General features: G+C 35.8%; 4 protein-coding genes and 1 pseudogene across 5 annotated transcripts; all 5 read right to left on the reverse strand.

Moving 5' to 3' along the window:
• Positions 1 to 260: 260 nt before the first annotated feature.
• LOC116146734 (programmed cell death protein 2) lies at positions 261 to 3730 on the reverse strand. The gene is made up of 10 exons (XM_031432157.1): positions 3360 to 3730; positions 3179 to 3262; positions 2899 to 3032; positions 2663 to 2760; positions 2164 to 2252; positions 1958 to 2063; positions 1367 to 1521; positions 1219 to 1289; positions 819 to 933; positions 261 to 552 (listed from the first exon to the last, which is right to left on the reverse strand). Exons 1-10 carry the CDS (start codon positions 3603 to 3605, stop codon positions 385 to 387), a joined length of 1266 nt encoding a protein of 421 aa, XP_031288017.1. The 5' UTR covers positions 3606 to 3730; the 3' UTR covers positions 261 to 384.
• A 987-nt stretch (positions 3731 to 4717) lies between these two features.
• On the reverse strand, positions 4718 to 5651 carry LOC116146728 (annotated as a pseudogene).
• A 966-nt stretch (positions 5652 to 6617) lies between these two features.
• On the reverse strand, positions 6618 to 9960 carry LOC116146727 (kinesin-like protein KIN-14I). The gene is made up of 11 exons (XM_031432149.1): positions 9874 to 9960; positions 9635 to 9730; positions 9370 to 9543; positions 9165 to 9271; positions 8882 to 9060; positions 8549 to 8710; positions 8213 to 8466; positions 7948 to 8111; positions 7676 to 7855; positions 6868 to 7349; positions 6618 to 6790 (listed from the first exon to the last, which is right to left on the reverse strand). Exons 1-11 carry the CDS (start codon positions 9917 to 9919, stop codon positions 6661 to 6663), a joined length of 1974 nt encoding a protein of 657 aa, XP_031288009.1. The 5' UTR covers positions 9920 to 9960; the 3' UTR covers positions 6618 to 6660.
• A 30-nt stretch (positions 9961 to 9990) lies between these two features.
• LOC116146729 (kinesin-like protein KIN-14I) lies at positions 9991 to 15881 on the reverse strand. The gene is made up of 19 exons (XM_031432150.1): positions 15598 to 15881; positions 14765 to 14931; positions 14534 to 14674; positions 14209 to 14445; positions 14035 to 14106; positions 13833 to 13901; positions 13658 to 13729; positions 13409 to 13540; positions 13215 to 13296; positions 12976 to 13071; positions 12711 to 12884; positions 12506 to 12612; positions 12223 to 12401; positions 11890 to 12051; positions 11554 to 11807; positions 11289 to 11452; positions 11017 to 11196; positions 10209 to 10690; positions 9991 to 10131 (listed from the first exon to the last, which is right to left on the reverse strand). The coding sequence occupies exons 2-19, from the start codon at positions 14834 to 14836 to the stop codon at positions 10002 to 10004; spliced, it is 2805 nt and encodes a 934-aa protein (XP_031288010.1). The 5' UTR covers positions 14837 to 14931; positions 15598 to 15881; the 3' UTR covers positions 9991 to 10001.
• Positions 15882 to 21257: 5376 nt separating this feature from the next.
• LOC116146754 (nicotinamide adenine dinucleotide transporter 1, chloroplastic) lies at positions 21258 to 24894 on the reverse strand. Of its 2 annotated transcripts, XM_031432189.1 has the most exons (10): positions 24518 to 24894; positions 24244 to 24339; positions 23944 to 24050; positions 23490 to 23538; positions 23272 to 23381; positions 22612 to 22706; positions 22426 to 22514; positions 22255 to 22349; positions 21760 to 21814; positions 21258 to 21677 (listed from the first exon to the last, which is right to left on the reverse strand). In XM_031432189.1, the coding sequence occupies exons 1-10, from the start codon at positions 24585 to 24587 to the stop codon at positions 21634 to 21636; spliced, it is 810 nt and encodes a 269-aa protein (XP_031288049.1). In that variant the 5' UTR covers positions 24588 to 24894; the 3' UTR covers positions 21258 to 21633. The 2 variants fall into 2 exon arrangements, with proteins under 2 accessions (XP_031288049.1, XP_031288048.1); XM_031432188.1 differs by having other exon boundaries at positions 21258 to 21814; positions 24518 to 24893.
• Between the last annotated feature and the right edge of the window lie 2735 nt (positions 24895 to 27629).

Raw genomic sequence — 27629 nt, forward strand, 5'->3', positions numbered from 1 at the left:
ATAACACTATTGATCATACTGAATCAGTCCCTTTCTGTTTGAGATTATTACCATAAGCCTCCTGTGTTTAATTTTATTTGAATACATGTTAAACAAAATTAAATGATCCTTCGGAGTCCATGACGATACCTTCCAGTTTGGGTCAACGAAAAAAGGAATTTTGGTTCTGACTTGCATTGCATACTGATGGCTATGCAAATATATACGTGTCAGGAGACAGGGTATATATGTCAGAAAGAAAGATAACTCCATAGGAAATATTTGCCTAACCTTGAACAAATAAAAATTGTTGGTGAAGGTCTGCCATGTCTGAAAGTGACAGACAAGCTACGTACAAAATTTTTCTCGATGCCTTAAACCAAGGACAGAGCAAACGATAAGCTATCAAGGTACATTAATTGACTGTGAAGAGTGTTGAACCCAAACAAATTCCTCAACGTAATTTATACTTGTCTCACACGAGCCTTCACATGTGTACACAACTACAGTTGTCCAATCAAGAGAATCCACATCATTCTTTACATCGAAGTAATAAAGTAGCTGCGGCAAGATCTGAGACCACCAAACAAACATTAATATTTACCTATCACTTTTACAAATTTGAAATTTGAATTCCATAAAGGAATGGAACATAACATGAAAATGATAAGCCCAAAAATAGAAATGATAAAGGAATACTATATACTCTTTAAGTAACTGTCATATCAAAAAACCTTTATTTCCTCTCTGTTTTGTTTTGTTTTGTTTTTTCTTTCACATTGCAAGGATCTATGAGCTTTAATTCGAACAAAAGAAGGCTAGAGTACACAATAGCACACCTGGAATTCAAAACACCGAGGACCACCACAGTAACTGCAATTCGGAATATCTCCCTTTGATGGCCGGCCACTTGACATGGGCCATAGGGCTTGAGCACTGGCATTCCTACAATACCTGTTATTTTGAGGGGGAAAATGAAAAACAAAGAAAGAAAAAATTAAATAAGGTGAAGGATGTGTAAGCTTCAGAATCATCAGCAAGCGGGTATACGCTTATACACTCAAATCTAGAACATCCAAGACTGATGGCATATACGCAAATCAACCAATAGTATTGAAATAAATTATGCAGGAAAAAAGTAATCACAATTCTTAGATTTAACTTGGCCAACAACGACAAAAGGTTATATATTATTTATCTATAAACATGCCATTTTGAAAATCATAAGTATCTCATTACCTTAAAACTTGTTCAGGGGCTTTGGCTATACGCTCTTGGAAAGAGGCCCAACTCTTTCGGTCACCATCTCCCTAATCAACATCCAAGATTGTATGAGATTTATGCAAGAACTCATAATTTCTGATTATGATATAAATGCAGTCAATACCTCAAAATCGTTCATCAATGACTTCATTGTATCATCCATTCCTGCCTTAGATATCAATGAACCAGCATGTCCATCATCTTCAGACATTTCCATGTCATATTCACTTTCATCCTCATTTACAATCTCATACTCTGGCCATAGACTGTTGCTCGCAACTGTTTGCAAATCAAAATCATAATCAGAAATTATATCTAGTAAAACCATTAAGATAGATAAACTTCTTAGGGCTAAAGCAGATGTCAACTTCAGATTGCCTGGGCTGTTCATATAAAGGGCATGCAAATATAAAATCTAGAGTAAGAGATTTCATGCCACTAATTAGCAAGACTGAGCCTGACTCGTATATGAACTCATTCTAACCACCACTAAGCTCAGGCCGGTAAGAATAGTACCATCTATAATTGAGCACATTCTAGAAAAGCAAAGTTTCAGGTATGACATGAGACCTCATGATTATCTGATATATAAACAGTTAATCATCTAAGGTACTTATATTTAGGTTATCTTATCAACAACCAGGTGTATCATGTATCTCTTGGTAGTATAAATATAACTAGGTATATAAGTATTCCATCCAAATAATTTACTAGCCTATTTGTCTCTCTGCTGAAGTGGTTCCACCATTTGCAAAATTGGAGTGAGAAGAAAGGTTCAGCTGCTGACATTCAATTTTATGACCTGATCGCCAGTGCATGACCTTCAAGATCGAGAAAAAAAAGAGGGGGAAGGGTGTAATCATTATCGGCATGGATAAAGAATGTCCATAAAGGGAACAAAATCATTCTAAAACTAATTACCTGGTGCTTCTGTGAGCAATAATTAACTCTTCTGCAACTACTACAGACTTTATCTCCTTTCCAGGTACCACACCAATTACAGAGTGCAACTAAACAAACAAATGAAAACAATTAGCAAATGCAATGAAAAATAAATATGTATGTTCTAAAAAATATGTACTCAAACAAGTTTCTAGGCCATAGTAGTGTTCTGACACATACAAGTACCAAAATGCTGATTTAGATCTCTCAATAGTGTATAATTGTTGAGAGGTCAAAACTTGATATGGAGGCAAAAGAGAATATTGTTTAAAGATGTGGACACCAGCTCCAAACGGTGAATTATTGTTCACAAATTTTTGGATTTAAACTCCATAAGTTCCATGTATCAAAGATGACCAAATGTGATCTAGATGGTATATTATACAGAAGCATATCCAAGCCATAAGTATAGTTGACTGAAAAAAAACTCCAAGAAACAAAATAAAATTAATAACGATAAATTTAGACTAGAAGCTACCTCCAGGTGCGGTAGGTTTGTCAGTACTGTTGTATTTTGGAGGCTCACTTGAGTAAAAAGGATTAATGCGAGGCAATTGGCAACGGAAGACTTTCACACTTTACAAACCATAACAAAATCATAGAATAGAAGATAAGAAAACAGAATAAGAAAATGAAATTCAACTCACAGTCATTTTCTCATAATATACCCAAATAAAAGAATAAAAACAAAAGAGTTAAATTTTGAAGCAATACCTTCGAAATGGCTTCTCTGGTGGACGTTTCCATTGTTCATGTTGATCTCTAAGAAGACATGACATTGATGGACACATGAACAAAAATAACGTACGGTGAAATGTAAAATCCTTCTCCATAATTGGTGCATAAACCTAGGTATTCAAGAGAAACAAAAAGAATTTGCTGATATTCATGTAATTTGTTACATTGATTAGCATCTAAGAAATTTATCAAAAAATGAAATTAAACCTGAAGCACAAACTGTAACGGTTCTCCACATATGTCACAGAGACAGGACCTTCCTGACAAACTGTAACGGTTCTCCACATATGTCACAGAGACAGGACCTTCCTGATGGCAAATTAACGGGATCCAACCACGCCTAAAAGAAACGAAAAAAAAAAAACCACATATTTCAGAACAGAACCTCAATATAAAATAACTCAATTTGAATAATTCAAAAAATATATAGGTATTACAGGTGCTCCTCCAGCTTTGCTAGGAAATAAGTGGCGAAGAAGAGACCAGTGATTTTTCGGCTTCTCTACGAAACCTAATGTGACTGGCTCTTGTTCTTCGTCTTCTTCATCATCGTCTTCATCAACATCATCGTATTCATCGGCAACAATATCTTGTTCTTGTTCATCGTCATCGTTATCGTCAAGAGAGGTGATTTGGAGTCCCTTCAATTTCTCTAAAGAATCTCCCTTGGCGCCACTTTCCATTTTCTTAGGCTTGTTAAGTTAGTTTACGAGTTCAAAGTTTTACAATTTTTGTAAAATTGATGGACAATTGAACTATACCTATATAAGTGAGCTCTTCTTCTCATGACAGCGGGACAAACGGTTAGGGTTTTGCAAAACCATAAGAAGCGAAATTAGAAAGACAGGGGTTAATGATGGGCTTGACGTGAATTGGGCCTGTGGCTGGGCTTGAAATGGTGCTTTTCAAAAAAGAGCGGTAAAAGTAATAACATTGGGAAACCGTTAAAATTTCAAGTTGGTTGGTTACCACTGCTGCGCACGATGCATGCGAGTGATGTGACTACCGCAAAGGCGCAAATATATATCATCTAAGTAGATCAAATTTAAGACTTTTAAAATAATATATTCAAAAATTTTAATTAACCGTTGGATCATCCAATGGTGATTAACATATAAAATTTCGACATCATTTATTTATATATATAAAATAAAATAAATATGTTAATATAATTAAATACTATATTTTAAAGTTCCTAAAGATTTATGTTAATAAATCTCTTTTTAATTTAGTATCGTGAGTTAACCTAATAAATTTTGTTTCATCCACATGAACTCAACTAGCTTGTAAATGTGAGATACCAATCTTGAAGTTGCAGGCGCAAGCATCAAGCAATTAAACCACGAGGTTTTGATATAAATGAGCACTGTATATATTCTAGAGACTACCAAAACATTGGAGTGACAATCTGAGAGCTTATAGAAACCACTAATTAAGGTAATGGGGGACCATATATAACCAGATGAAATTGTTTTCCACTCAACATTAATTTCATAAAGACAGATTTGAGGATTCCAGACAGAGGGGGCAGTTGGCAAAGTTACGAGTTAAAGAGTATGGGTTTTTCACGTGGTTTGTCTTAAAGAGACAAACATTTGAAGCAAGTTAAAGAAATTTTATTACCCATTCCATCTTTTCAATCTATATACATTATGCAACTAGTGTTACTAATATGACTGGTTTGATTGTTATTGTGACTGTAAAATTATTTGAAAGGGAATCTGCAGATGGACTACTTAAATTTATTTTCAGTTCACTTAGCATTGGCAATAATTTAAAAGTAATATTGCCACAGCCTTTCTAACAGAAATCAAATTAATGATACAAGGAATTAAGATTTAAGCTTCAAAATTCAGCTGACACGAATTTTCTTCCTAGCAGCTTGAGAACTATTTCAGTCATTCTGAAATTTGATTCTTTCCTTCTCCCCCATCATGTCCATTAATAATCCTTGAAGATCTCTCAAACTACATCCCTTTTAATAAAACAAAATCCTAAAATGTCAGATTCCAAATATCTGCAGCAAGGACCATGTCACATATTATGTAGAATAAATCGCAACATGATTAGCGATATCATTACTGTTTGCTTATGTTAATTAAATATATACCTATGGGTTCACACTTTTCATCATCAAAGCCATTTCTTGTATGAAATCACGAAAACCCTGTTTCCCATGATTCCACAGCATCCAATAACCATCACAATAAGGAACTTAATTAATTGAAAAATGAATTATGCAATAAATGAAACTCACTTCATCCTCATCATCAGCGAGGAGACTCAATAATCCAGCATCGTACACTCTTCTCTTTCCTTTATCTGATAAAACTGAAATGATACACCAACACACTTAGCCGTCAGCTGCAATCTCTCAAACTCAAATCTAAACAAATTTATCAGTTGTTTTTTCTTATAAATATAGCTGCATAAGCCTCTTGTATTCGCTGAAATCTCCGTTTCGCTTCTGCAGCAACCAATGGGTCTTTCATCCATCTATCCGGATGCCATTTCTTAAAATCCACGTAAATATATATAAAAATAAAATAATTAATAGCTCAAAGCACATCATGAATTATATGTGTATACATTAAATTAACGAAGAAGAAATATAATAATCAATGTCTTACCAGAGCAAGCTTCCGGTAAGCGTCACGGATCTCAGAAGCAGAAGCTTGTTTACGTAAGCCTAACACGGAGTAATAACAAGTTTTGGTGTTAGACATTTGTATAGAGCCAATGATAGAAAGCGTGCAACAGAAGAAAGAATTAATGTAGGAGGAGTTTTTGACTTGAAAATTTTATCGACTACTTTAGTTGGTTTGTGGGCTTAACAGAATGCCTTTCTCATTATAAAATTATATAAACATAAATTTCTGACTTCGTTTTGTATCTGAAAAATAAAAGCAGGTGTGATAGAAGGTTCCAGAGGTTTCCGTTTTAACATTAATTTGCATTGTAGTCCACAAATTGCGAGAACATTTGCTTGTTGGGAACATCAGCTTCAGAAAATGTGGTGGTCCGTGGCAGTAATTGGTTTGTAGCCTACATTAATCGACTCTTGATGGGTACTTAATTATGTATTCTGTTGAGGAAAGGGAAGGTTAATCTTTTATTTATTCAATCGGATTAAATAGGATCACGGCATGATCTTGTCCCTCTCCCAATGCTTCATTACACCGTAATGCCCAGGCAAAAAAAGGTGACTTGTTTCCTCCTTTGTCGAAATTTTTATAGATAATTTTCTCAATTTCAGGTTATTTAGCCATAGGTTTCCCAATCACATTATCAAATAATGTTAATGAAACAATTCTAACAATTGGAGAAGAGTAATAACCCGTAAAATGCTTGAACAAAGATAAAGAAAGTAAAAAATTGAAAAATAGAGAGATAAAAAGCTGAAACCAAAGTCCAAAGTTCGGGGAAATCCAAATCATTACAATAAGCCCCATTTTGGTGTTTCATTCAGTTAAAAATAGTGGAATATAAACAAAAACTGTCACCAAAATCAAGCGCAGTCAGGATACATTACAATTGCTTAAGTCTCGCCACTACACATAACATATCAAGAGCAACTGGATTTATTGCTGCATTTTTACTATAATATTATAGAACAAAAAAAAATGAACAAAATAACGAACCTTTCGCTTTCTCTCTCTCTCTAAAGAATTGAAGAAAATCAAAGATTAAAAAAAAAAAAAAAAAAAAATCACCCTGTGAACATGGCTAACAACACTGCTATTTTCTATTTCCAGTTTTCCGTTTTCCATCAGCAGAAGCAGGCTGCCTCCCACCTCGGTGTAAAGGAACACCAACCCCGTTTGCTAGTTTTCTTGAAGGTGAAGCGCCTAGCATAGGATTTAGGTTCCTGCAAGAAAGTGATCAAAGTTAGGTTTTAACCTGTGAGTTCGCCAAATATAACAACTGCACTGGTACTATAATTACCTTATTTCTAGGTTCTTTGCTGATTTTAAATTTTGCTTTTTGGTCTTTGACTCCATGCCATTGGTTATGCTTGTAAATTTGGACTGATTAAATTGCCAAAGCAAATCAGGTTCAGATGAATCACTGGTAGCAGCATCAATATCATCTAGATCATCTGAAGTAGCAACACTGAACTGGTTGCTTCCCATGAAGAGTTGTTCCGGATAAATTTTGGAAGAATCTTGGAGATATTTCTGGTAAAAGACATCAGGCGAATGCCCATTATCTGCTTCCCAACATCCAAGAGAGTTTTCAACTCTATTTACAATATCTTGTTTGTTAACCATGACTTTATCTACCCATTCACCTGAGCCTATTTCTTTCTCATCCTCCCCATAATTTTGAGCCGGACTAACAACCGGAGGCCATGGTGGCGAATTCGCCAATAGCTCATCAAGATCAAAGCTTTGCCTCTTTTGCCTTAACACAGAGTTGGTTTGAACCTACAAAATCGGATTAAGAGATCAAAAACAAAATAATGTGAACAATATTACTGAAATAAATTAAATTGCATACGATTGTAAAACTAATCTTTTACAGATCACTGTCTCTTGTAAACACTCGGATGATCAAATGCAGTTAACAGATATTTCCCTAAATAACACTAAGTCAAATGGTAGGAGCTGCCCACAGTAAAAGATTAGTCATGGACATAAAACCATTTACACTCTAATGTTAGAAAAAACTTGAATATTATTTTTCATCATTAATATGCAAGAATAAAGAAACTCAAAATTTTCATCCACTGAGGATAGGAAAATGGAAGTACCTCTACATCACCCATGGCTTGCCGATAGCTGTTTTGGTCACCCAAAATATCTCCAACCCGTTGGTTAGAAATAAAAGGTGATAACTCGCTAGTTTTTGTTCTATATCTTTCAGAGCTGCCAGCCATTGAATGTTCTTGATCTCCTTCTTTCCTTGCTAATGCAGCCTTAAGGCTGGCAATCTGAAAGATAATTAAGATGTTTTAACACAAAGAACTTAAATTATCTTAATAGTATCAAGAAGGAGATAAAAGGTATCTGAGAGAGCAAAAACCTGTTCTTTCAACTCTTTAACATCTGAACTATCTTTGTTCACTCGAGCAGCACCAAGTTCAACAGTGGCAACCCTCTCTGCAAATTTAAGTGTACTTATTGTTTCACCAACGGCATCAGGTTCAGGGCTTATGTGAACAAACATTAGTGTCTTGGCTTGCCCCCCTGAAAATGGAACCCCAAAAGAGGAGTAATTATAATGTCAAGAAAAGAAAAAAGGAACATAGTTCTTTCCACAATGAAAATATCTGTTTCCATTAACTTACCAAGTGAATCTTGGAGCAATTGTGTGAGTTTGCTGTTTCTGTATGGGACATGTGGGTTCTTTTGCGCAAGAGAAGAGATAACATCTCCTAACGCTGACAGAGATTTGTTAATGTGCTGTGCCTCTTTCAGTCTATCTCCAGTGACCTCGGATTTGTTTACCCTCTCACTTCCTGCCAGATCAACCAGATGCATGCATCCACGATATAACATTCCAGAAGTCAAGTCTCTTCCGTGAACATGCACAGTCAAGCAACTGCAAAAAGATAACATAAAAATGAGTCTAGAGCAAAAGATAATGCTAAATTAATCATGCAAAGAGAGAAATAAAATATTACCTATGAGAACGACTACTACGATCATTCAGGGCTGTTGCACCGACTGCACGGTTCTTTTGTCCAAGGTTCATTAGATCAATAACATCAACTGTTGATGAAACAGGAATAAGGCTTGCATCCGGAACATTAAGACCAGTTTGAGAACTGTTGCGAATTTCTAATGTGGCAATAGATTAAGGACAAAACCTAGGGTATGAAAAAAATTTGCAGAGAACCTATGTAGAATCAAGAAACCACACACATTTTGTCTAAGCTGTAAATTGCTACAAAAACTGTAACTTATGAGAAGATTTTCAAAACGACATGGGAAGCAAAATCAAATATAAAGGATATCTTTTGTTACATCCATCAGTAACAAGCAGGTCCCTGACTTGCTCATTATAAATCTCCAACATCTGAACAGCAATGTTATAGCGGAACATATCCTTTCTCTGGTCTGCTAGAAGAAACAAATCACCTAATGCTCTGTAATTAACACCTTGACTTTTCTCAGTGAGCTCCCTGGGACCACTCTAAAAATGCAAACAGGAAGTAAAAAAAAATTTCAGAATTTTATCAAACACCATTAGAGGTATGTTATCATATTTTTATTAAACATGTCTCAAGTAAATCTTACCATAGTAAAAGTTTTTCCAGATCCCGTTTGGCCATATGCAAATATACAGACATTGTATCCGTCAAGAACTGATCGGATCAGTGGCTGCATATCAGAGAACACCTCCGCTGGAATACAATATTACAGCAATCTGTAAGTAATGTTCAGAATATAGCCAATCTGGGAAGGAAAATATTGAAGGAGAAAGAACCCTATATGTACTAACCCTGTGTTGCAGATGGCCCGAAAACTTTGTTAAAGCTGAAGGACTTGTGTCCTTTACCATACTTAGATGGGGTGTTAATTGTGATATTCCCCTCTTCTATATGATCAACCGAGCTCAAGTAATTTGACTGTCCAGATAAGAATGGTCTCACTCGACAGTAGACACGGATACTTCCTAGGAAAACAATATAAAACCAATTAATCCATTAAAGTTGTTAAATACAATACGAACACAAACACAAAGCTTTATGCAACCTGTTTCTTACCCTTGAGGTCCTGCACCTGATTGTATAGCTTGCGATTTTCCTCCAGAACTCTGTGATAACCAGACGCAGCATGAGCTAGACCATGAACGTGCATACCTATAAACAAAGACAAAGATTTGATAACCATGAGACAATTAGTCCTTTTGTCTTTAATTAACTGCACAGCTCACTCTCTCCACAAACACCAATACTCTTAAATAGGAAAAAGAAATTAATAAATTATATATATGAACCCCTACCTAGATTGTTGAACTCCTCATGAAATTTCATTCGCATAAACTGCATACCAGCTTTTGTAGTATGAATGGTATGCTTTAGTTCCTGAAAAAAAGAATTGTCCCTCAGTGCATCGTGGCTAACAACACTGCTATTTTCTATTTCCAGTTTTCCGTTTTCCATCAGCAGAAGCAGGCTGCCTCCCACCTCGGTGTAAAGGAACACCAACCCCGTTTGCTAGTTTTCTTGAAGGTGAAGCGCCTAGCATAGGATTTAGGTTCCTGCAAGAAAGTGATCAAAGTTAGGTTTTAACCTGTGAGTTCGCCAAATATAACAACTGCACTGGTACTATAATTACCTTATTTCTAGGTTCTTTGCTGATTTTAAATTTTGCTTTTTGGTCTTTGACTCCATGCCATTGGTTATGCTTGTAAATTTGGACTGATTAAATTGCCAAAGCAAATCAGGTTCAGATGAATCACTGGTAGCAGCATCAATATCATCTAGATCATCTGAAGTAGCAACACTGAACTGGTTGCTTCCCATGAAGAGTTGTTCCGGATAAATTTTGGAAGAATCTTGGAGATATTTCTGGTAAAAGACATCAGGCGAATGCCCATTATCTGCTTCCCAACATCCAAGAGAGTTTTCAACTCTATTTACAATATCTTGTTTGTTAACCATGACTTTATCTACCCATTCACCTGAGCCTATTTCTTTCTCATCCTCCCCATAATTTTGAGCCGGACTAACAACCGGAGGCCATGGTGGCGAATTCGCCAATAGCTCATCAAGATCAAAGCTTTGCCTCTTTTGCCTTAACACAGAGTTGGTTTGAACCTACAAAATCGGATTAAGAGATCAAAAACAAAATAATGTGAACAATATTACTGAAATAAATTAAATTGCATACGATTGTAAAACTAATCTTTTACAGATCACTGTCTCTTGTAAACACTCGGATGATCAAATGCAGTTAACAGATATTTCCCTAAATAACACTAAGTCAAATGGTAGGAGCTGCCCACAGTAAAAGATTAGTCATGGACATAAAACCATTTACACTCTAATGTTAGAAAAAACTTGAATATTATTTTTCATCATTAATATGCAAGAATAAAGAAACTCAAAATTTTCATCCACTGAGGATAGGAAAATGGAAGTACCTCTACATCACCCATGGCTTGCCGATAGCTGTTTTGGTCACCCAAAATATCTCCAACCCGTTGGTTAGAAATAAAAGGTGATAACTCGCTAGTTTTTGTTCTATATCTTTCAGAGCTGCCAGCCATTGAATGTTCTTGATCTCCTTCTTTCCTTGCTAATGCAGCCTTAAGGCTGGCAATCTGAAAGATAATTAAGATGTTTTAACACAAAGAACTTAAATTATCTTAATAGTATCAAGAAGGAGATAAAAGGTATCTGAGAGAGCAAAAACCTGTTCTTTCAACTCTTTAACATCTGAACTATCTTTGTTCACTCGAGCAGCACCAAGTTCAACAGTGGCAACCCTCTCTGCAAATTTAAGTGTACTTATTGTTTCACCAACGGCATCAGGTTCAGGGCTTATGTGAACAAACATTAGTGTCTTGGCTTGCCCCCCTGAAAATGGAACCCCAAAAGAGGAGTAATTATAATGTCAAGAAAAGAAAAAAGGAACATAGTTCTTTCCACAATGAAAATATCTGTTTCCATTAACTTACCAAGTGAATCTTGGAGCAATTGTGTGAGTTTGCTGTTTCTGTATGGGACATGTGGGTTCTTTTGCGCAAGAGAAGAGATAACATCTCCTAACGCTGACAGAGATTTGTTAATGTGCTGTGCCTCTTTCAGTCTATCTCCAGTGACCTCGGATTTGTTTACCCTCTCACTTCCTGCCAGATCAACCAGATGCATGCATCCACGATATAACATTCCAGAAGTCAAGTCTCTTCCGTGAACATGCACAGTCAAGCAACTGCAAAAAGATAACATAAAAATGAGTCTAGAGCAAAAGATAATGCTAAATTAATCATGCAAAGAGAGAAATAAAATATTACCTATGAGAACGACTACTACGATCATTCAGGGCTGTTGCACCGACTGCACGGTTCTTTTGTCCAAGGTTCATTAGATCAATAACATCAACTGTTGATGAAACAGGAATAAGGCTTGCATCCGGAACATTAAGACCAGTTTGAGAACTGTTGCGAATTTCTAATGTGGCAATAGATTAAGGACAAAACCTAGGGTATGAAAAAAATTTGCAGAGAACCTATGTAGAATCAAGAAACCACACACATTTTGTCTAAGCTGTAAATTGCTACAAAAACTGTAACTTATGAGAAGATTTTCAAAACGACATGGGAAGCAAAATCAAATATAAAGGATATCTTTTGTTACATCCATCAGTAACAAGCAGGTCCCTGACTTGCTCATTATAAATCTCCAACATCTGAACAGCAATGTTATAGCGGAACATATCCTTTCTCTGGTCTGCTAGAAGAAACAAATCACCTAATGCTCTGTAATTAACACCTTGACTTTTCTCAGTGAGCTCCCTGGGACCACTCTAAAAATGCAAACAGGAAGTAAAAAAAAATTTCAGAATTTTATCAAACACCATTAGAGGTATGTTATCATATTTTTATTAAACATGTCTCAAGTAAATCTTACCATAGTAAAAGTTTTTCCAGATCCCGTTTGGCCATATGCAAATATACAGACATTGTATCCGTCAAGAACTGATCGGATCAGTGGCTGCATATCAGAGAACACCTCCGCTGGAATACAATATTACAGCAATCTGTAAGTAATGTTCAGAATATAGCCAATCTGGGAAGGAAAATATTGAAGGAGAAAGAACCCTATATGTACTAACCCTGTGTTGCAGATGGCCCGAAAACTTTGTTAAAGCTGAAGGACTTGTGTCCTTTACCATACTTAGATGGGGTGTTAATTGTGATATTCCCCTCTTCTATATGATCAACCGAGCTCAAGTAATTTGACTGTCCAGATAAGAATGGTCTCACTCGACAGTAGACACGGATACTTCCTAGGAAAACAATATAAAACCAATTAATCCATTAAAGTTGTTAAATACAATACGAACACAAACACAAAGCTTTATGCAACCTGTTTCTTACCCTTGAGGTCCTGCACCTGATTGTATAGCTTGCGATTTTCCTCCAGAACTCTGTGATAACCAGACGCAGCATGAGCTAGACCATGAACGTGCATACCTATAAACAAAGACAAAGATTTGATAACCATGAGACAATTAGTCCTTTTGTCTTTAATTAACTGCACAGCTCACTCTCTCCACAAACACCAATACTCTTAAATAGGAAAAAGAAATTAATAAATTATATATATGAACCCCTACCTAGATTGTTGAACTCCTCATGAAATTTCATTCGCATAAACTGCATACCAGCTTTTGTAGTATGAATGGTATGCTTTAGTTCCTGAAAAAAAGAAAAAAAAAAAAAAAAAGATAATCATAAATTCTCTAATTGATTAAGGAAACATATCAAGGAAAATAGAAGGAGATAGAGATCCATCTAAACTTGATTCTACCTGAATGTCTCTTTGTTGCTGATCAAAGATCATTTGCTGTTTTAGAGACCGACTTTTTAGTTCCTCTTCAGGAATGTAATTTTTATGAAAGCATTCCTCCTTCTTTGTCACTTTGTAGTTTTTGCCTTCTGGCTGAATCATCATAGAAACAGACAAAAACGCATTAGAAGTTTGAGTTACATGTTTATTGATGATAGTAACCTATAGGACCTGTCGACCTGATCACAAGGTAAAAGATCAACAAATCACCTTTTTATCGACAACAGCAGATTTCAGCAGAAACTCGCCATGAGCAGCAGCTATATCTTTTGGAGCTGTTTTCTGCTTCCAATTAAAAAAAAAAAAAAATGATAATTAGTAATACGAATCTATATGACTATATTCTAGAATGAATTCATTGATAAAAAATAAAAAACTTATATACTTGTTCATATTGGCTTGCAATGCGATGCTCAAACTCCTCCACTAGCTTGCTTAGCACCGATTCTACCAACTATTCAAGCAGAAGATGACATGAATAAGTAGCAGATACAACAGCAATAAAGTATAAGCAATTATAGTAGCAGAGCGGTAAATGATGTGGTTCAATGGAACAAACACTTAACAAACACATTATAAAACCTTACTGTTGGAACTTCTTCAGGCTTCTTATCTAAAAGAACCGCACGAACAAGCATACTCAATGAACCAGAACTTGACTGCAAAGAATTGTATGAAAAAAGTTATAATAAGTTATTCCTCCCCCACCCTATTATAGACTGAACTACTAATATAAATTTAACACAACTAAGCTTACCAACCATTTTATTAGAGTCAAGGTCAGAAGAGTGAGGATTTAAAGCCTTTTCATTCATTGATGAGGTTCTCGACAAGGAATTCATGAATGGCTCTGAATTTTTTCTGACAAAAGTTTTCCCCAGTGTAGTAGATTTTACATTTCCACCAAATTTCCATATTCCATGACCACCGGTCTGTTTCCACTCGCAGTAGGATTTAAGTGCTAGCACAGAATTCACAACCCTTCCAGACGTTCCAACCTGAAAATTTGGTGAAGGATGAGAAACAAAAGACCCTTTCTAGATTACAATAGCATTTTCTGTTCTTTCCTTCAACTATAAGACATACTTGTTCAAGATCAGAAGCCTCAAAAGTAGGAAGCCCCAACTCTTGCACCGCCACAAGGAAATTTCTCACATTTTCAAAGTACTGAAATGCTGACAACGCAGCTCCATCAGGAATGGGAACAGCCTCGGGACTTACGACTACCTAAACACAAATATAAAAATTAAATGTTCAAGTAAAAATATAGATTAATTATTAAACAAAAGAGAGATGGGGAGAGAGATTAAGTTTCACCTTAGGCACAGCTCCAGGTTGAATTTTGTTTAGGGCATTGCAAAGGATAATCCCACTTCTCAATCCAAGCATGAACTCTTCCTCTGAAGGCTCAGCTGGCAAATCTTTAGCCGCGACAACTCCTACCGTTTTTCTTAGCCACCCAGCGGCTTCATACCTTCTTGACGCTGTGAAAGAAAGATCCTTTCTATAATAAGTAGAAAAACTATGAATTTATCAAAGTCTTCAAATTTGAAATCCATCGACATGTATCCTTGTAGACGATTGTAAAACAGAGAAGGATAACTCAAAGATGTATTACTACATAGATATAGCAGAATTGAAGATGGGTTCCCACATTGTTTCAGCGCGCCCCTTAGAGAACGCAATGAAGAAAATAATTTTATTAAAGTAAAGACAAATGAAGTTCTGATGATTATTTAAAAAAAAAAAAATGAAATCCGAAATAGAAATTAGCCCCTGCTTGGTTGTGGAGAAACATGAGGCAAAAAAAAATGCGAATAAAGTTTTTATTTATTTGATAACGAAAGCCACCGCAGCTCAGCCGCATAATAAAAATCAACTCAATAAGTAGTATGATTTAATACCTCAAGACCCAATTTTTTTTTTCTTTCTGGTAATAAAAAAAAAAAAAAACTGAGAATTGAAAAAAAAAAATGTTGAATCAACTACTTTCTTGGACATTTAAAGCAATTGTGTTAGCATTAGAACTACCAATTGAAAAAACATCAGAAACCGCACAGAAGATAAAATTTCACACACAAATTCAAAACGAAAGTTAAAATTACAATAATGAGACAAAACGAAGAAAAAAAGAAATCAAAAGAGAGTACCGGCTTCCTCACCTTTCTAGACTCCAAATCAAGATCCCTCAATCTATGCCGTGTTGTTGCAGTACATCCTCCACTACTGAGGCGAGGAAAACGATAAGGTTCCTTCTCCCGCCATTTCGCAACGGTTTCAATTCTTCCACTCAAAATTCGACCATGAAATCGAAAGGAACAGGCAGATCGGAGAAGAGAGAGAGAAAGTGTAAGAGGAGAGGAGGAGTTGATATCTTAGTGGCGTTTGTTGCGATTGATAGTAATTCACTTACTCATAATCACATCTTCATGACCTTTTGCTTTTTCTCAATACAAAGTAGAAAGCTATCTCTGCTTTATACTCTCCCTCTCTAATATCTGTAATCCGAACCTCTCTCCGAACCTACTGCCTTCAAAACTCCCCTCTCAAGACTCTCAACAACAATAAAATTTAATTTTTTACCCAGGTCCAACCGCCTTCACCCACGTGGTAAAAAAGTTTCTCAAATGTCACTTAATTTTTCAATTATTATATATATATAACTTCACTTAATAATAAATCCATTGAGTATTGCCGCTCCCAATTAATTTGTTATGTGGATACGTAAGTCAGGTCATTCTGGCTTTTAAAAACTATAGTATGCGTTTGGTTTATATTTTATCCCTATTCTGGATCCTATTTTTCAAATCGCGTTTGGTACAATATTCTCAAATATTACCCTATTTTTTTAATTACATTTTAACCCCATAAGGTTATTAATTTCACTAAATACCCCCTGAAAAAAGTTTAAATTAACAAAAACACCCCCATCAACCCAACTTGTCAGATTCCGGCAACCACCGTCGGTGATAGCCGAATCTGTACAACGCCAAACTTCCGACCAGAATGGCCGGAAGTTCACCGCTGTGGCCTTTTCCGGCCAGATCCACCACGATACTGGCCGGAAAAGGCCAGATCTGGCCGCCAGCGACGGCCAAAGAAATGGCCGTCGTTGACGGTCAACGACGGCCAAATCTTGGCCGTCGTCGACCGAAAACGACGGCCACATCTTTGCCGTCGCTGACGCCAAAGATGGCCGTCGTTTGGCCTTTCCGGCCGTCGACGGCCAAAACAAACCATAGATCTGGCCTTTTCCGGCCAGATCTACCAGGATCTAGCCGGAAAAGGCCATAACGATGTGTTACGGCACAGATCCGACAAGTCTGTGCCGTAACGAATTTTCCGGTCAGATTCCGGCGGTGGTGGCCGGAATCTGACACTGCAGTGGGGGTGTTTTTGTCATTTTACATGTTAGGGTCTTTAGTTAAATTAGTAAACCTAAGGGCTTTTTTATAAATTTTTAAAATTTACCTCGTAATACTCCCATATCCAATAACCCATACTACCCCTAAAATCCTATCCAAAATACTAAACCAAACGCCCCATAAATATCCCTCCACTGAGTGTTCAAATTAAAAAAAAAAAAAAAAAAATGTCAAAGCATTTGTTGGTTCTATTTGTCCATTTCCTCCATGCTTGATTTTGCATAAATTCAAATATTTGGTTTGTAGGTCCTCTTAATGTCACAATTTTAAAAAATATGTCTGTTTTTAACACTGATTCAGGTAATAGAATTGAAAAATACTACATCCACAATCTATTTTCGCAACTTTCTCTTACATCCCAATGATAGCTTGTAATTGTACTAACCAACTTATTTGTCAAATCGAAATTGTGAGAGAAAGTTTGTGAAAAGAGTTGTGACATACATTACTCGAATAGAATTTGACATTCATTACAAGTAAACTAAGTTTGCTTTTGATTGATACTAGAATCATGACTCACCACCCACTAGATTCTCTATTCTTAGATTCACCAATGTATTTATGGGAAGTAGTTAACGTTAATGGTTTAAGATTTGGAAAAAAAAAAAAGTAAAACATTATCTTGATATGGGTCAAAATTGAAGAGTTGTAGCAATTGGTAATGGTTAAGTTTTAAAGCCAATAATTGAATAGCAATTTTTAACATTATTTTGTTGCAATATGCACTTTCAAGAAGTGGAAATGTTTGGTGAAAACGGTTACCAACCTTGCTATCTTGGCCCATAATCATTCATTTATTTAACCATATCTCATAAACAGATCATGACCTTACAATCTAAGTATATATCTTTTTCTGTTTTTACCAACTACGTATCTGATTTTACATCTCCTCTCTATTTAAATATTCATCCTACATTTTGATTTATATGATATATTTTGGTATTTCAAATTTCTTAATAAACATGGTTTACAATTGTAAAAGTGCCATATTTACTTAATCATGAGTCCAAAACTCTAGGCTGTAAGTCAATGAAGATTCCAGAGTCAGAGAAACCCCAACCAATGATATGACCTTCAAATTGGAGGAGGGAGGCCACATGTTACCATTCAGATACTGCCTGTAGCTTCAACGTTCGAAAAATTCAAATCTACGCTTTGGTGCCAAACCTAATAGGTTCGGCAACCATCAGCCCCACGTAGCGCGGCTTTTTGGGACCCACTCAGGGGCTTCGGCAGGCTTTTAAGTTTTAATATACATATTATTCTTTCCTCTAAGTTTTTGTTACGTTACAGCTTTTTCAGATAGTTTTAAAACAAGCCACTTAACAGTAGCCACGTAGCTTGTGGAACGCCAGTTGTCTTGTAAGTGTTGATCTCTGAAGTCACCGTTCATATGATAAATAAAAGGGAAATTAAAGAAGAATCTATTTTGGATAATAATGTGGACGTTGCTTATTTTAAGGAAGTCGTGGATGTTATCATGTCATTAATTAAAATACCAAATAAATTACATAGGATTAATGACGTGGATTTGTAATCAACAATTTAAGTAATTCAATAATGATTTCCCAAATAAAGGGAGAAATTAATTAACTTAAGAAATAAATAATTGCCAAGTTAAAATCAAAAGGTAGTTAATTAATGAACTATAATTGCCCAAAATGGAGTGTGATAATGGTTGGAAATATTAGATTAATGGTTGCTTCTTCATCAATCATCACCTTCACATGTTAAGTGAACCCACAGCTAATGCTAATGCTAATGCTAATGGCCGGGTCTTAAAATGATTATATTGATGAAGTAAAATGTAAGTGCACATCACTTTCTGGAGCAGGAATGGGAATGTGCAGTGCAGATGAAGGTGGCAAGCCACATCAATCACAGGCGTCATCTTATCCGCACAATTTGTTGTTGCGCTGTAAATTCTTACTTTTAACCCCTTTTGGTTGGGTGTTAGCCTGTTAGGTAAGGAAATATTTGCCCAAAAGATTATGTAAAATGTAATTTATGAGTGTTCTACGATACAACAAGGTGGTTTGTAAACAAAGTAAAAACAATTTCAGTGCCATTCTATTCAGGTATTATTAACAAACACATCTCCCAAGAATTTGATTATAAATTTTGACAAAATAACTTAAGAAAAAGATACTTTTGATAAATTACACTGTACCCCATACGTAATTCATTTGTTTTTAGCACCATAACAACAGTTGTTTAGTGGTGGTGTCTCTTCAATCAACTGTGGCCCAAAACCAACCAAAAGGATTGAAAGATTGCCATTTACTAGACACAGTATAAAGGGGTTAACTTTAGGGTTCCAGGTTGAAGATGACAAAACCCACCTAGTAAAAGAATCAATACTTCCCCCATGTTATAGGCAAAAGTTAAAGCACCCATAATCATTATAATGATTAATGTTAGCTGGCTGGAATGTAAAAAGTTTAATGAAGGAAAATTTATTTGCTTGGATCAATCCAATCTGGAAAGCAAACTCCACAGCAAATCTAACTTAAGGTAGGTGTATAAAAAAGTCTAAGCCTTAATTTTAAAGAATACACAGTTTGTTCAGGAACCAACAACGCCAGTAGGTAGTTAATTTTTAGGTTTTTTTTTTTTGAGGAGTATGAGTATCCAAAGAAGTGCTGGTTGCTACTTGTTTAGTTTTTATCTTAATTAAAGTAGTGTGTGTCCATAGAAAAAATAAGAGCACAAAGATCATCATAGGTGGTTCGTCCTTTATAATTTAGAAGTGGGGCTTACCGACTGCTAGCATTCCCAAAAATCATGAAAACCTTGCACTCCTATTTCTTTTAATGCCTCTCTGCCTGTAATCTATTAAGTGGAACCGACCAAACTATGATGGAAGTTGAAAGGGCAGCCTTTTGCTCCTCACTCTCCCCTGTAATTATTCTCAGCTTCATTTTGTTTCTGATATTTCAGCATCACCCACTAAAATATCTACTAACAAAACCCAGTTGATGAGAGAAGGCTTCGAGTATTAACTCACACTAAACGGGCCTCTTTAACATGTCTAAATCTTACAATGAGAAGATGAGTGAAGTTCAAAGGAACAACTTTCTTAGCTCATGAGTTGTCAAATACTCGAATTATGGGGATTTCCCCTTTATTAGTACTCTTATTACTGGCAATGGGATGTAAAGAGACAGACGATTATTCTAATTAAAGTCCATATGTTTTAGCCCCGAAGCTTTTGAGTGGGGTATGTCATTAAAGGGCACATAATTCAATTCTATTATGGGATAAGAGTTCCCATAGCAACATGAATAATATAGCAAAACTTGTTGGAGAAAATCCTCTAAATTGTCCATATTATCAAGCAAAAAAAATTGCATGATAGGACAAGTTGTTTGGTAATTCAACGTCTTTCGAATTGGACAACTTAACATGCTAAAGCCAAAGGTGGTGGAGAAAAAAGTAAGAGAATTTCTCTCTCTACCACAAATCACTGATACTTGTCCATGTCTAAGTTTTTATTCCTCCCACAACGAACATTTGAACATGGCTGATGTGTATACACATCTTTATCATGAATGACTGAGCTAACCCGAGCTTAGATTCATACAGCTAAAGCTATCCATCAACAACTTCTTTGTTTTTCAAACAATAAGCCCTCTCCTCCTCCCCAAAGAATGAATGGTCTTCCCGGTTAGCACGAACATAATCCAAAACCCTTTTGGACTTAAACTTCCATCCTGAACTAAAGAAAATATACAAATATCATCTACTAAAAGCCTTCCTGATGCAAAAGAAAACATACAAATATATAATCGTCCACTCACATTTCAAGAAAATGGACGGGCTGCGATTGGATTTATCATTTTACCTTTTTAGCTTAAATCTTTTAGTGGAGAGAAAGCTCAGAATCATGCATGAAGCCTTGATCTAACGCATCTTTTCGCTTGATCTAATGCCTACCTGGTTTCCCCAACCCCAAGGTCACCCATCGTTAAGGGACTTGGGCACTCCTCCATTAGGTCTCAGATTGATAGCGTCGATTAACTTTATTCATCATTTAAGCATTTAAGGTCAGTATTTTCTCATGTTTTGCAAATTGCTACAGGCATCATCAACAATATTCCTTGTAACTGACTGTAGAAAGTATTTTCTTAACTTTTATTAGCAAGCTGTGACTTGAGCCACCGTTAATATAATTTGCTTTTGCACAAAGTTCCCCTGTGGGTGACGACTGGCGAAATATAATTGCACTGAAGAGGGAAGGTGAAACCGTGAACGCCCACACGGCCGAACATAATACACAAAGCGTCCCAAGTTTTCGAGCCAGCCCAATTTTGGTAGTACCCAATAAACCTAAAACTAACATGAAAGTACAGGTACAGCCACTTTCCTAATTTTAACACCGAACGCAAAGAAAACAAGGAGAACCGCAATCAAGATTTATTCAACAATCCTTAGAAAAAAATGTTGTAATCTTAAACGTCTAAATTGTACCTTATCGTCATTATCACTGTTGGTATACATAATTGTCACGCTACCTCGGATGAAGGAGTAGTGACTAGAATATCTGAGAATGTTGTTAAAACCTACCAGGCACAGTTATTATACGCCAATAATATAGAAACTATAGTCATCACCAAACAATTTACAGCTGGTCAGATTAACCTTCTCATGTCAGAGGATGCATAATACCAAATGCTATATCTTCTTAGCGTATGGTTTATCTTCATAATGTGTGAGGCTGCTGTGAATCAGGAGGATAAAGAGATACAAGAAATCGGTGAATCATCTCAAAGCTGGTAAATGTAATAACAGCAGCTGGCGTTGTCCTGATAAGATTGGTTGCACACCCACGATAAAAACCTGGGACACCTTCTTGATGAAACACTTTCTTAATACAATCAACCATACCTGAGTATCGCTTCTCAGAGTGGTGGCCTTGTTCTTGAAGCCTTGAGCGTACCACCTATACCATTTCAAAATTAAACATTTTATCATTGTCTTATTCAAACTGCTGTGAAACTAAATCATTAACATGAAATGGTGAAGAACCAATCACCCAAAATTGCAATGATTTATCTAGCCTAGGCTATACAGAGTGTCTTAACGTAAGATTCCCATTGCAACAACAACTAAGGAGACAGTTTGTGAATAATTAATAAAAAGTCCCAAGATGATATGAAGGTTTAAAAGAAACATCGTTTTAGGAATATATGGAAAATGTAAGCCTCTTTTTATCTTAGACAAGTTAAAAGGTCTGAAATGAGGCTCAAGGAGATGGAGTGTAATGGCCATTGGACAAACTACTTTTGGATTGGGGGGTTTCAAGTCAAAATTTTCTAAAATAACAACAATATGAGAAAGTATGAGAAATTCCCAAATTATGAAAAAGAAAGGTCAGCATACCTCATGTGGATAAGTCAATGTGGATGCAAATATTTTAGAGACAGATGAAGCAACCGCAACATCACGTGCGCCCAGTTTATCCATTGTAGTGTTATCTGATACGAACGGATTCAATAAAACACAAAATCTTCTTTGATAATTTTACAACCAAAATCCAGCAAGAAAAATTACCTTTGCTGGCCAAATACATTTTGATTTTCTCATATGTTGGAAACTGAATGGCAACATGACTTATACCAGCCAAGGCAGGCACAAGACCACTGTTCATCACACAGAATACAACAGACATCAGTAAACTTAATTCTGAGAAATAAGATTATGATCGTGGTTTAATATTAACGAATGGTGATACAGAACCTGTACAACCCACGAATACCCTCCTCAAGAGCTATTCTTCTTAAAGCAGACAGTGTACTCTGATATGGTACCACACCTGCTCTCATTCCTTGGGTCTGCAGGAAAAAGAGACAAATGTGATTGCTCAAAGCTTCAATTCTTCTAGAAGCTAATACCATATATAGATAATGAAATCCAATAAACTAAAGTAAAAACAATGCTAGCTTGTATCATCATCATCATCATTGCTAAGATAAGATGTTCAAGGATTCATGCATGTCATGACTTTAACATATACCATTTGTGACACCAAGTTACAGATAGCAATTGAAAAGATGTTTCATCTAAACTTCCATTTCTTCCAATAATTCTTCCTCCCATACCGTTTTCCACAAAACAAGGTTGTTAGTTATGACCAGCATAAGCCTTTCTTTTGGGAGTGTAACGGTGTTTATCTTGTACAAATGCATATAGTTTTAATGTCAAGAAACCAAGCCATTTATGATGGCACACAATTTTCTTAAAAGAGAGAGAACTAAAGGCAACTTAACGAGAGCAACAAACCATAAGTCAATTGCAAGAGAATTGGACTTCCATTACGCTACTACCATTGCGTCTCTATCAGTTTTCATATAATGTTCTTACATAGACTAAATAAAGATAGGAAACTGATCTATGCACCTGAAGTCTTGTCTTCACAACCCAAAGAGGATTTGTAGTAATGGTCGTTGCAGCTCCAGCACCAGAAGCAGCAATCATGTTAGCACCTATAGAAAGATGATGATTCTCATCTACACATGCAACCACAAGAAGCTATTGTTACAAATGTTCAGAGCAGAAACCAAATAACAGAGACATTGATCAAGCTCCATGATGAAGGCAATAAGTCAAGCACTAACCATCAGTGTTAAGAAAGCTTTTGAGCTGCTCATAAATTGTAAAATAAACCTGCAAAGGTTATGACCAATCAAGTGTTAACAAAACTAAAAAGTTCTGTACTCTCCCAAAAAGACAAAAGATATGAGCGTTAAAGAAATAATTTAATACCTATGTAAAGTAAGGATTCAGAACTAAACAAGTGACACACCAGCTTCTTTGTATTCTAGACTAAAGGACAACAGTCATGAAAAGCCTCATAACTCAAACCAGAATGTCTCCAAGATGATGTATCATTATTATTATTAATTTCAAGAAGGAACCATAGAACAATATAACGCATAGATAGAATTAAAACAAAGAGTTGTAATAGGAAATTGAAATAGATGCACCAAATTTATTATTGACATACCCATTAAATCATTAACAAGTAATAAACACAGGTTAGAATCTAGATGATGGAAAGCCATTACTCACCGCCCAGTTAGGAAGTAATGCCAGCACCGTGGGAGAGAGCCCACGGTACATACCACGTAATCCCTCCTTGTGAAATATTTGTTCCAAACTACCAACTATAAGACTACCTGATCAAACCAGAAACTTTCAAATTATAGCACAAACAACCATAAAAAACAAATAAAATCCTTGAGCAACAACAAGCACTATGCAACTGCCAAGATATAGTTAGAATTTGGCATAAACCGACAAAATAAAACACCAAAAGTAAATTTTTGCCATTTACAAAGCAAAAGGCAATACGTATACGCATTGACATACCTTTAATATTTTCGTTACGGAGCTTTGGAAGCCCATGAACCTGAAACCTAGTTTTTATAACATCTAATGGACAGACAAACGTAGCAGCAATAACTCCTGCACAAGATTTTCCAAACAATTTTAAAAGTAACCATAATTATTAATCAGATCATTAAGCAAATCCAAAAACAGGTAAAATATTATTAGATACTTAAGCATAGAAAAAACAAAGCGCAGATAAAAAAAAAAATAATTGTCGATATATATAAAAAAAAATTAAAAAAAATCTACATACCGGCAGCGGCACCGGAGGCAGCATTACAGAGAACGCCCCTTGAATTAGAGGCATGAGAATCCGCGGACATTTGAAGAAAGCGAAGAAATGCAAAGAATCAGAGAGGAGGCGGGGAGTTGAGCCAAAAAATTGAAGGAGTCCTCTCTGGAGAGGGAGATCGCGGTGAACCAGAGTGGCATGGCCAGCTGGTAAAGCTGTGTGTGTGTATGTAAGTGAGTAGAATGGTGGAGTTAGGGCTGGGTTTAGTTTTAAAGAGACGTGATTGAGTCAAAGCAGAATGTCGATGAGATTGAGGCGAGGCAAAGGGGTCGATTATAAGTCGCCATGAAATTTGGGAGAAGGATATTCACTTTTCTTTTCTTTTTTATAAAGATGAGGCTTTCGTTTCATCACCCCTGTACTCTACCGATCGGTCGATTCGCCACAAATGGGCCCCAAAAATCATATATTATTAATAATATACTTGTTATAATCAATTTCCATTTTCTGGGCTCCGTTTCTGTTACTGTTAGTTTTGGTTTCGATTTTTAAAATTTTACACGTAATTAATTGATACATTTAACAATTAATTACATTAATTAAGGAGAGAGTTTTCTTCTTTTTATATTTAAAAAAAGAAAAAAGCTTCGATGTGCCGTTAGCGTAAGCTAGTAAACGTTAAGCATTGCGTCCACGACGGCGGCCCATAAGGACTATGTCATAGAAACATAGACTGATTGGTTGGATTTTGCAGGCACGTGATGAGTATTAATGTTATTATAATTTAATTAGCAGCAAAGCTTATCATAATTTGTCACTGATTTGAAAAAGTAATCATCTAAATGACACAATTGATGACGCTGTCCAATGTCCATATCTTTGAATTGGAGATACAGTCAATTGGTTTATGGAAACAAAGTTTTAACCAATAATAGACTAGAAAGCCAATAATTAATATATTTTTATACTTTCTAACAACTCTGCCTATTCCACACTTGCTAAATTTGCTACTACTCCATCTTCTTTCAGTTGGTGCAAACATAGCTCAATATTTTATTTGATAAATGATATAATAATCTCACTTTACTTAAGTAATATGATAATTAACTTGTGATAAAAAAAATTACAGTATTAACAAAGGTTTTAGTGTTACTGGCAAAAATTGTTAACCATCTCATGAATCTCTAATTTTGTCAAGACAATGTGAAATTGAGACTTTGATTTACTAAAAGATTACCTTAAAAGACTAAAATGGCATCAAACATTCAAACCTCAAAAAAACAAAACTGATTTTAGCAGAAAGTTTGATGGGTATCAAGTATCAAATGGGTGTAGTTGTGATCTTACCTTACCTCCTCCAAAAGTTTGAAACAGAAAGGGACAAATGTAGGCCCAAAACTTAATACAACCAACGCCAAATAACCCTGAGGTGGTTGCGACTCTTTACCTGTTTTAAAGCTCTGGCATACTGAAACTTATAGCTATTTCTGAAGAGGCTCTTCAACAACTTCAATGTCCCATGCACAAACACTTGTTCTCAATTTCAACCACATGATTGTCCTATGGGTCAATGGCTCTCTATATCACCAAGCTGAAAGCCTGAAACCGCTTTTCTTCTTGACATGTAAGCCAATCCGAACCATCGAACTTGGGTTTCCAAATTCCAACTCATATAATGAAGCAGAAAATGACTACTGACCAGTGACTACCTCACTAGTTATAGTCTTATAAAGGTGGTTCGGGTACTGCGTCGTAACTCGTACGTAGTGAGCTGAAAACTCTGTTCAATTCAATCTATCATAAGTCCATCAAGCAATTGGGTTGCGAATACAACTGAGGATGATGGATGACGTAATAGCTGTAAATTTGGTTTATTATGCTGTTAGAGCATCTCTAATAGTGCTCTTTATTTTTAAAAGCATCCTTCATATAAATAAAAAACATCTTCATTAATTTTAAAATATAAAAACACAATTTTTATTCAAATCCAATATTCTTTAAATTTAATGAAGATGTTTTTTATTTTTAATAAAGAGACTTAATGGGAGAGATAATTAATAAATAAAATGCATAGAAACTTGGCTTCGTTTGGTTCACAATTGGGTGTTTTTGGTAAAAGTTTTTGAAAAAAGTTAAAAAAAAGTTGAATCGGGCAAGTATTACGATGTAGGATTTATAAATTAATAAAATACCCTCTATGTTTGTTTATTTACAAAACACCCCCTATAATAAAACATTAAAAGTTAACAAAAACACCCCCAATCCAATCTCAAATACGGACAGCCCGCCACCATTGCCGGAGGGTGGCCGGGTTCACCGTATTGGGGCATGACCGGCTGGATCTTGCCTGTAGTGCACCGATATGGCCTTTGCCGGCCAGATCTGGCCGTATTTGCTCGTCAACAACAACCAACAAACGGTCGTCGTTGATGGTCAACGACGACCGTTTGTTGGCCGTCGTTATCGACTGTTACGGCCAAAGACGGCCAGATCTTTGGCCTTAGATCTGGCCTTTTCCAGCCAGATCCACCGTGGATCTGACCGGAAAAGGCTAGATCGGCGCACTACCAGCTGGTAGTGCACCATCCTAATAGATTTCGGCCATTTTTCGACAGTGGTGGCCGGAATCTGGTAAATGTGGATTACTGGGGTGTTTTTGTAATTTTTTAAAAAATATTTAAGGGTATTTAATTAAATTATCAAATTTAAGGGGTTTAAAAAAAGTTGAATAATATTGAGAGTAGTATTCCCAAAAATCAGAGTTTTTGGGTATTTTACTGTTTAACTTTTTTTGGAATACTAAAAGTAGTATTCTGAAAATTGAAACAAACGAAGCCCTTGTAATTTATTAATTAAAATTAGGATAGAGAATGAAATTTAACTCTCTAAATGTGAAGAGTCATACTCACTCTCTAATTTATATTTTAAAGATAAAGAGTATGTTGGACTCTTGTTTTTATGGATAAACTCTTTATAATAAAGAGTTTGGATCATATAAAGAGTTATTTGGATATACTCTTATATTATTAAGTTTAAACCAGTCTATCTCTATTAGCTGGAGAAACAAAAATGATATGCCATTTTTTTGGAAACACTTTGATTGATAAAAATGACTATATAAAGTAACCTAGTG

The sequence above is a fragment of the Pistacia vera genome, unplaced genomic scaffold (genome assembly GCF_008641045.1).
Source record: "Pistacia vera cultivar Batoury unplaced genomic scaffold, PisVer_v2 Contig483, whole genome shotgun sequence".
Lineage (NCBI taxonomy): Eukaryota > Viridiplantae > Streptophyta > Magnoliopsida > Sapindales > Anacardiaceae > Pistacia > Pistacia vera.

Bases quoted from the DNA above. Each gene is read 5' to 3' on its own strand.
- LOC116146734 (XM_031432157.1), bottom strand. From the start codon at position 3,605: ATGGAAAGTGGCGCCAAGGGAGATTCTTTAGAGAAATTGAAGGGACTC. The intron at 3,033-3,178 runs GTCCTGTCTCTG...TTGAATACCTAG, and splicing joins CGTTACAGTTTGTCAGGAAG to GTTTATGCACCAATTATGGA. The intron at 1,522-1,957 runs GCTAGTAAATTA...ATTTGCAAACAG, and splicing joins TTCAGCAGAGAGACAAATAG to TTGCGAGCAACAGTCTATGG.
- LOC116146727 (XM_031432149.1), bottom strand. From the start codon at position 9,919: ATGCAGTTTATGCGAATGAAATTTCATGAGGAGTTCAACAATCTAG. The intron at 9,731-9,873 runs GTAGGGGTTCAT...CTTTGTTTATAG, and splicing joins TGAGGAGTTCAACAATCTAG to GTATGCACGTTCATGGTCTA. The intron at 8,711-8,881 runs ATATCCTTTATA...ATCTATTGCCAC, and splicing joins ACTGATGGATGTAACAAAAG to ATTAGAAATTCGCAACAGTT.
- LOC116146729 (XM_031432150.1), bottom strand. From the start codon at position 14,836: ATGCTTGGATTGAGAAGTGGGATTATCCTTTGCAATGCCCTAAACAAA. The intron at 13,072-13,214 runs GTAGGGGTTCAT...CTTTGTTTATAG, and splicing joins TGAGGAGTTCAACAATCTAG to GTATGCACGTTCATGGTCTA. The intron at 11,453-11,553 runs GTAAGTTAATGG...TTCCATTTTCAG, and splicing joins ATTGCTCCAAGATTCACTTG to GGGGGCAAGCCAAGACACTA.
- LOC116146754 (XM_031432188.1), bottom strand. From the start codon at position 24,587: ATGTCCGCGGATTCTCATGCCTCTAATTCAAGGGGCGTTCTCTGTAAT. The intron at 22,707-23,271 runs GTGCATAGATCA...TTTTTCCTGCAG, and splicing joins TTGTGAAGACAAGACTTCAG to ACCCAAGGAATGAGAGCAGG. The intron at 21,815-22,254 runs GTATGCTGACCT...GAAATGGTATAG, and splicing joins CATTGACTTATCCACATGAG to GTGGTACGCTCAAGGCTTCA.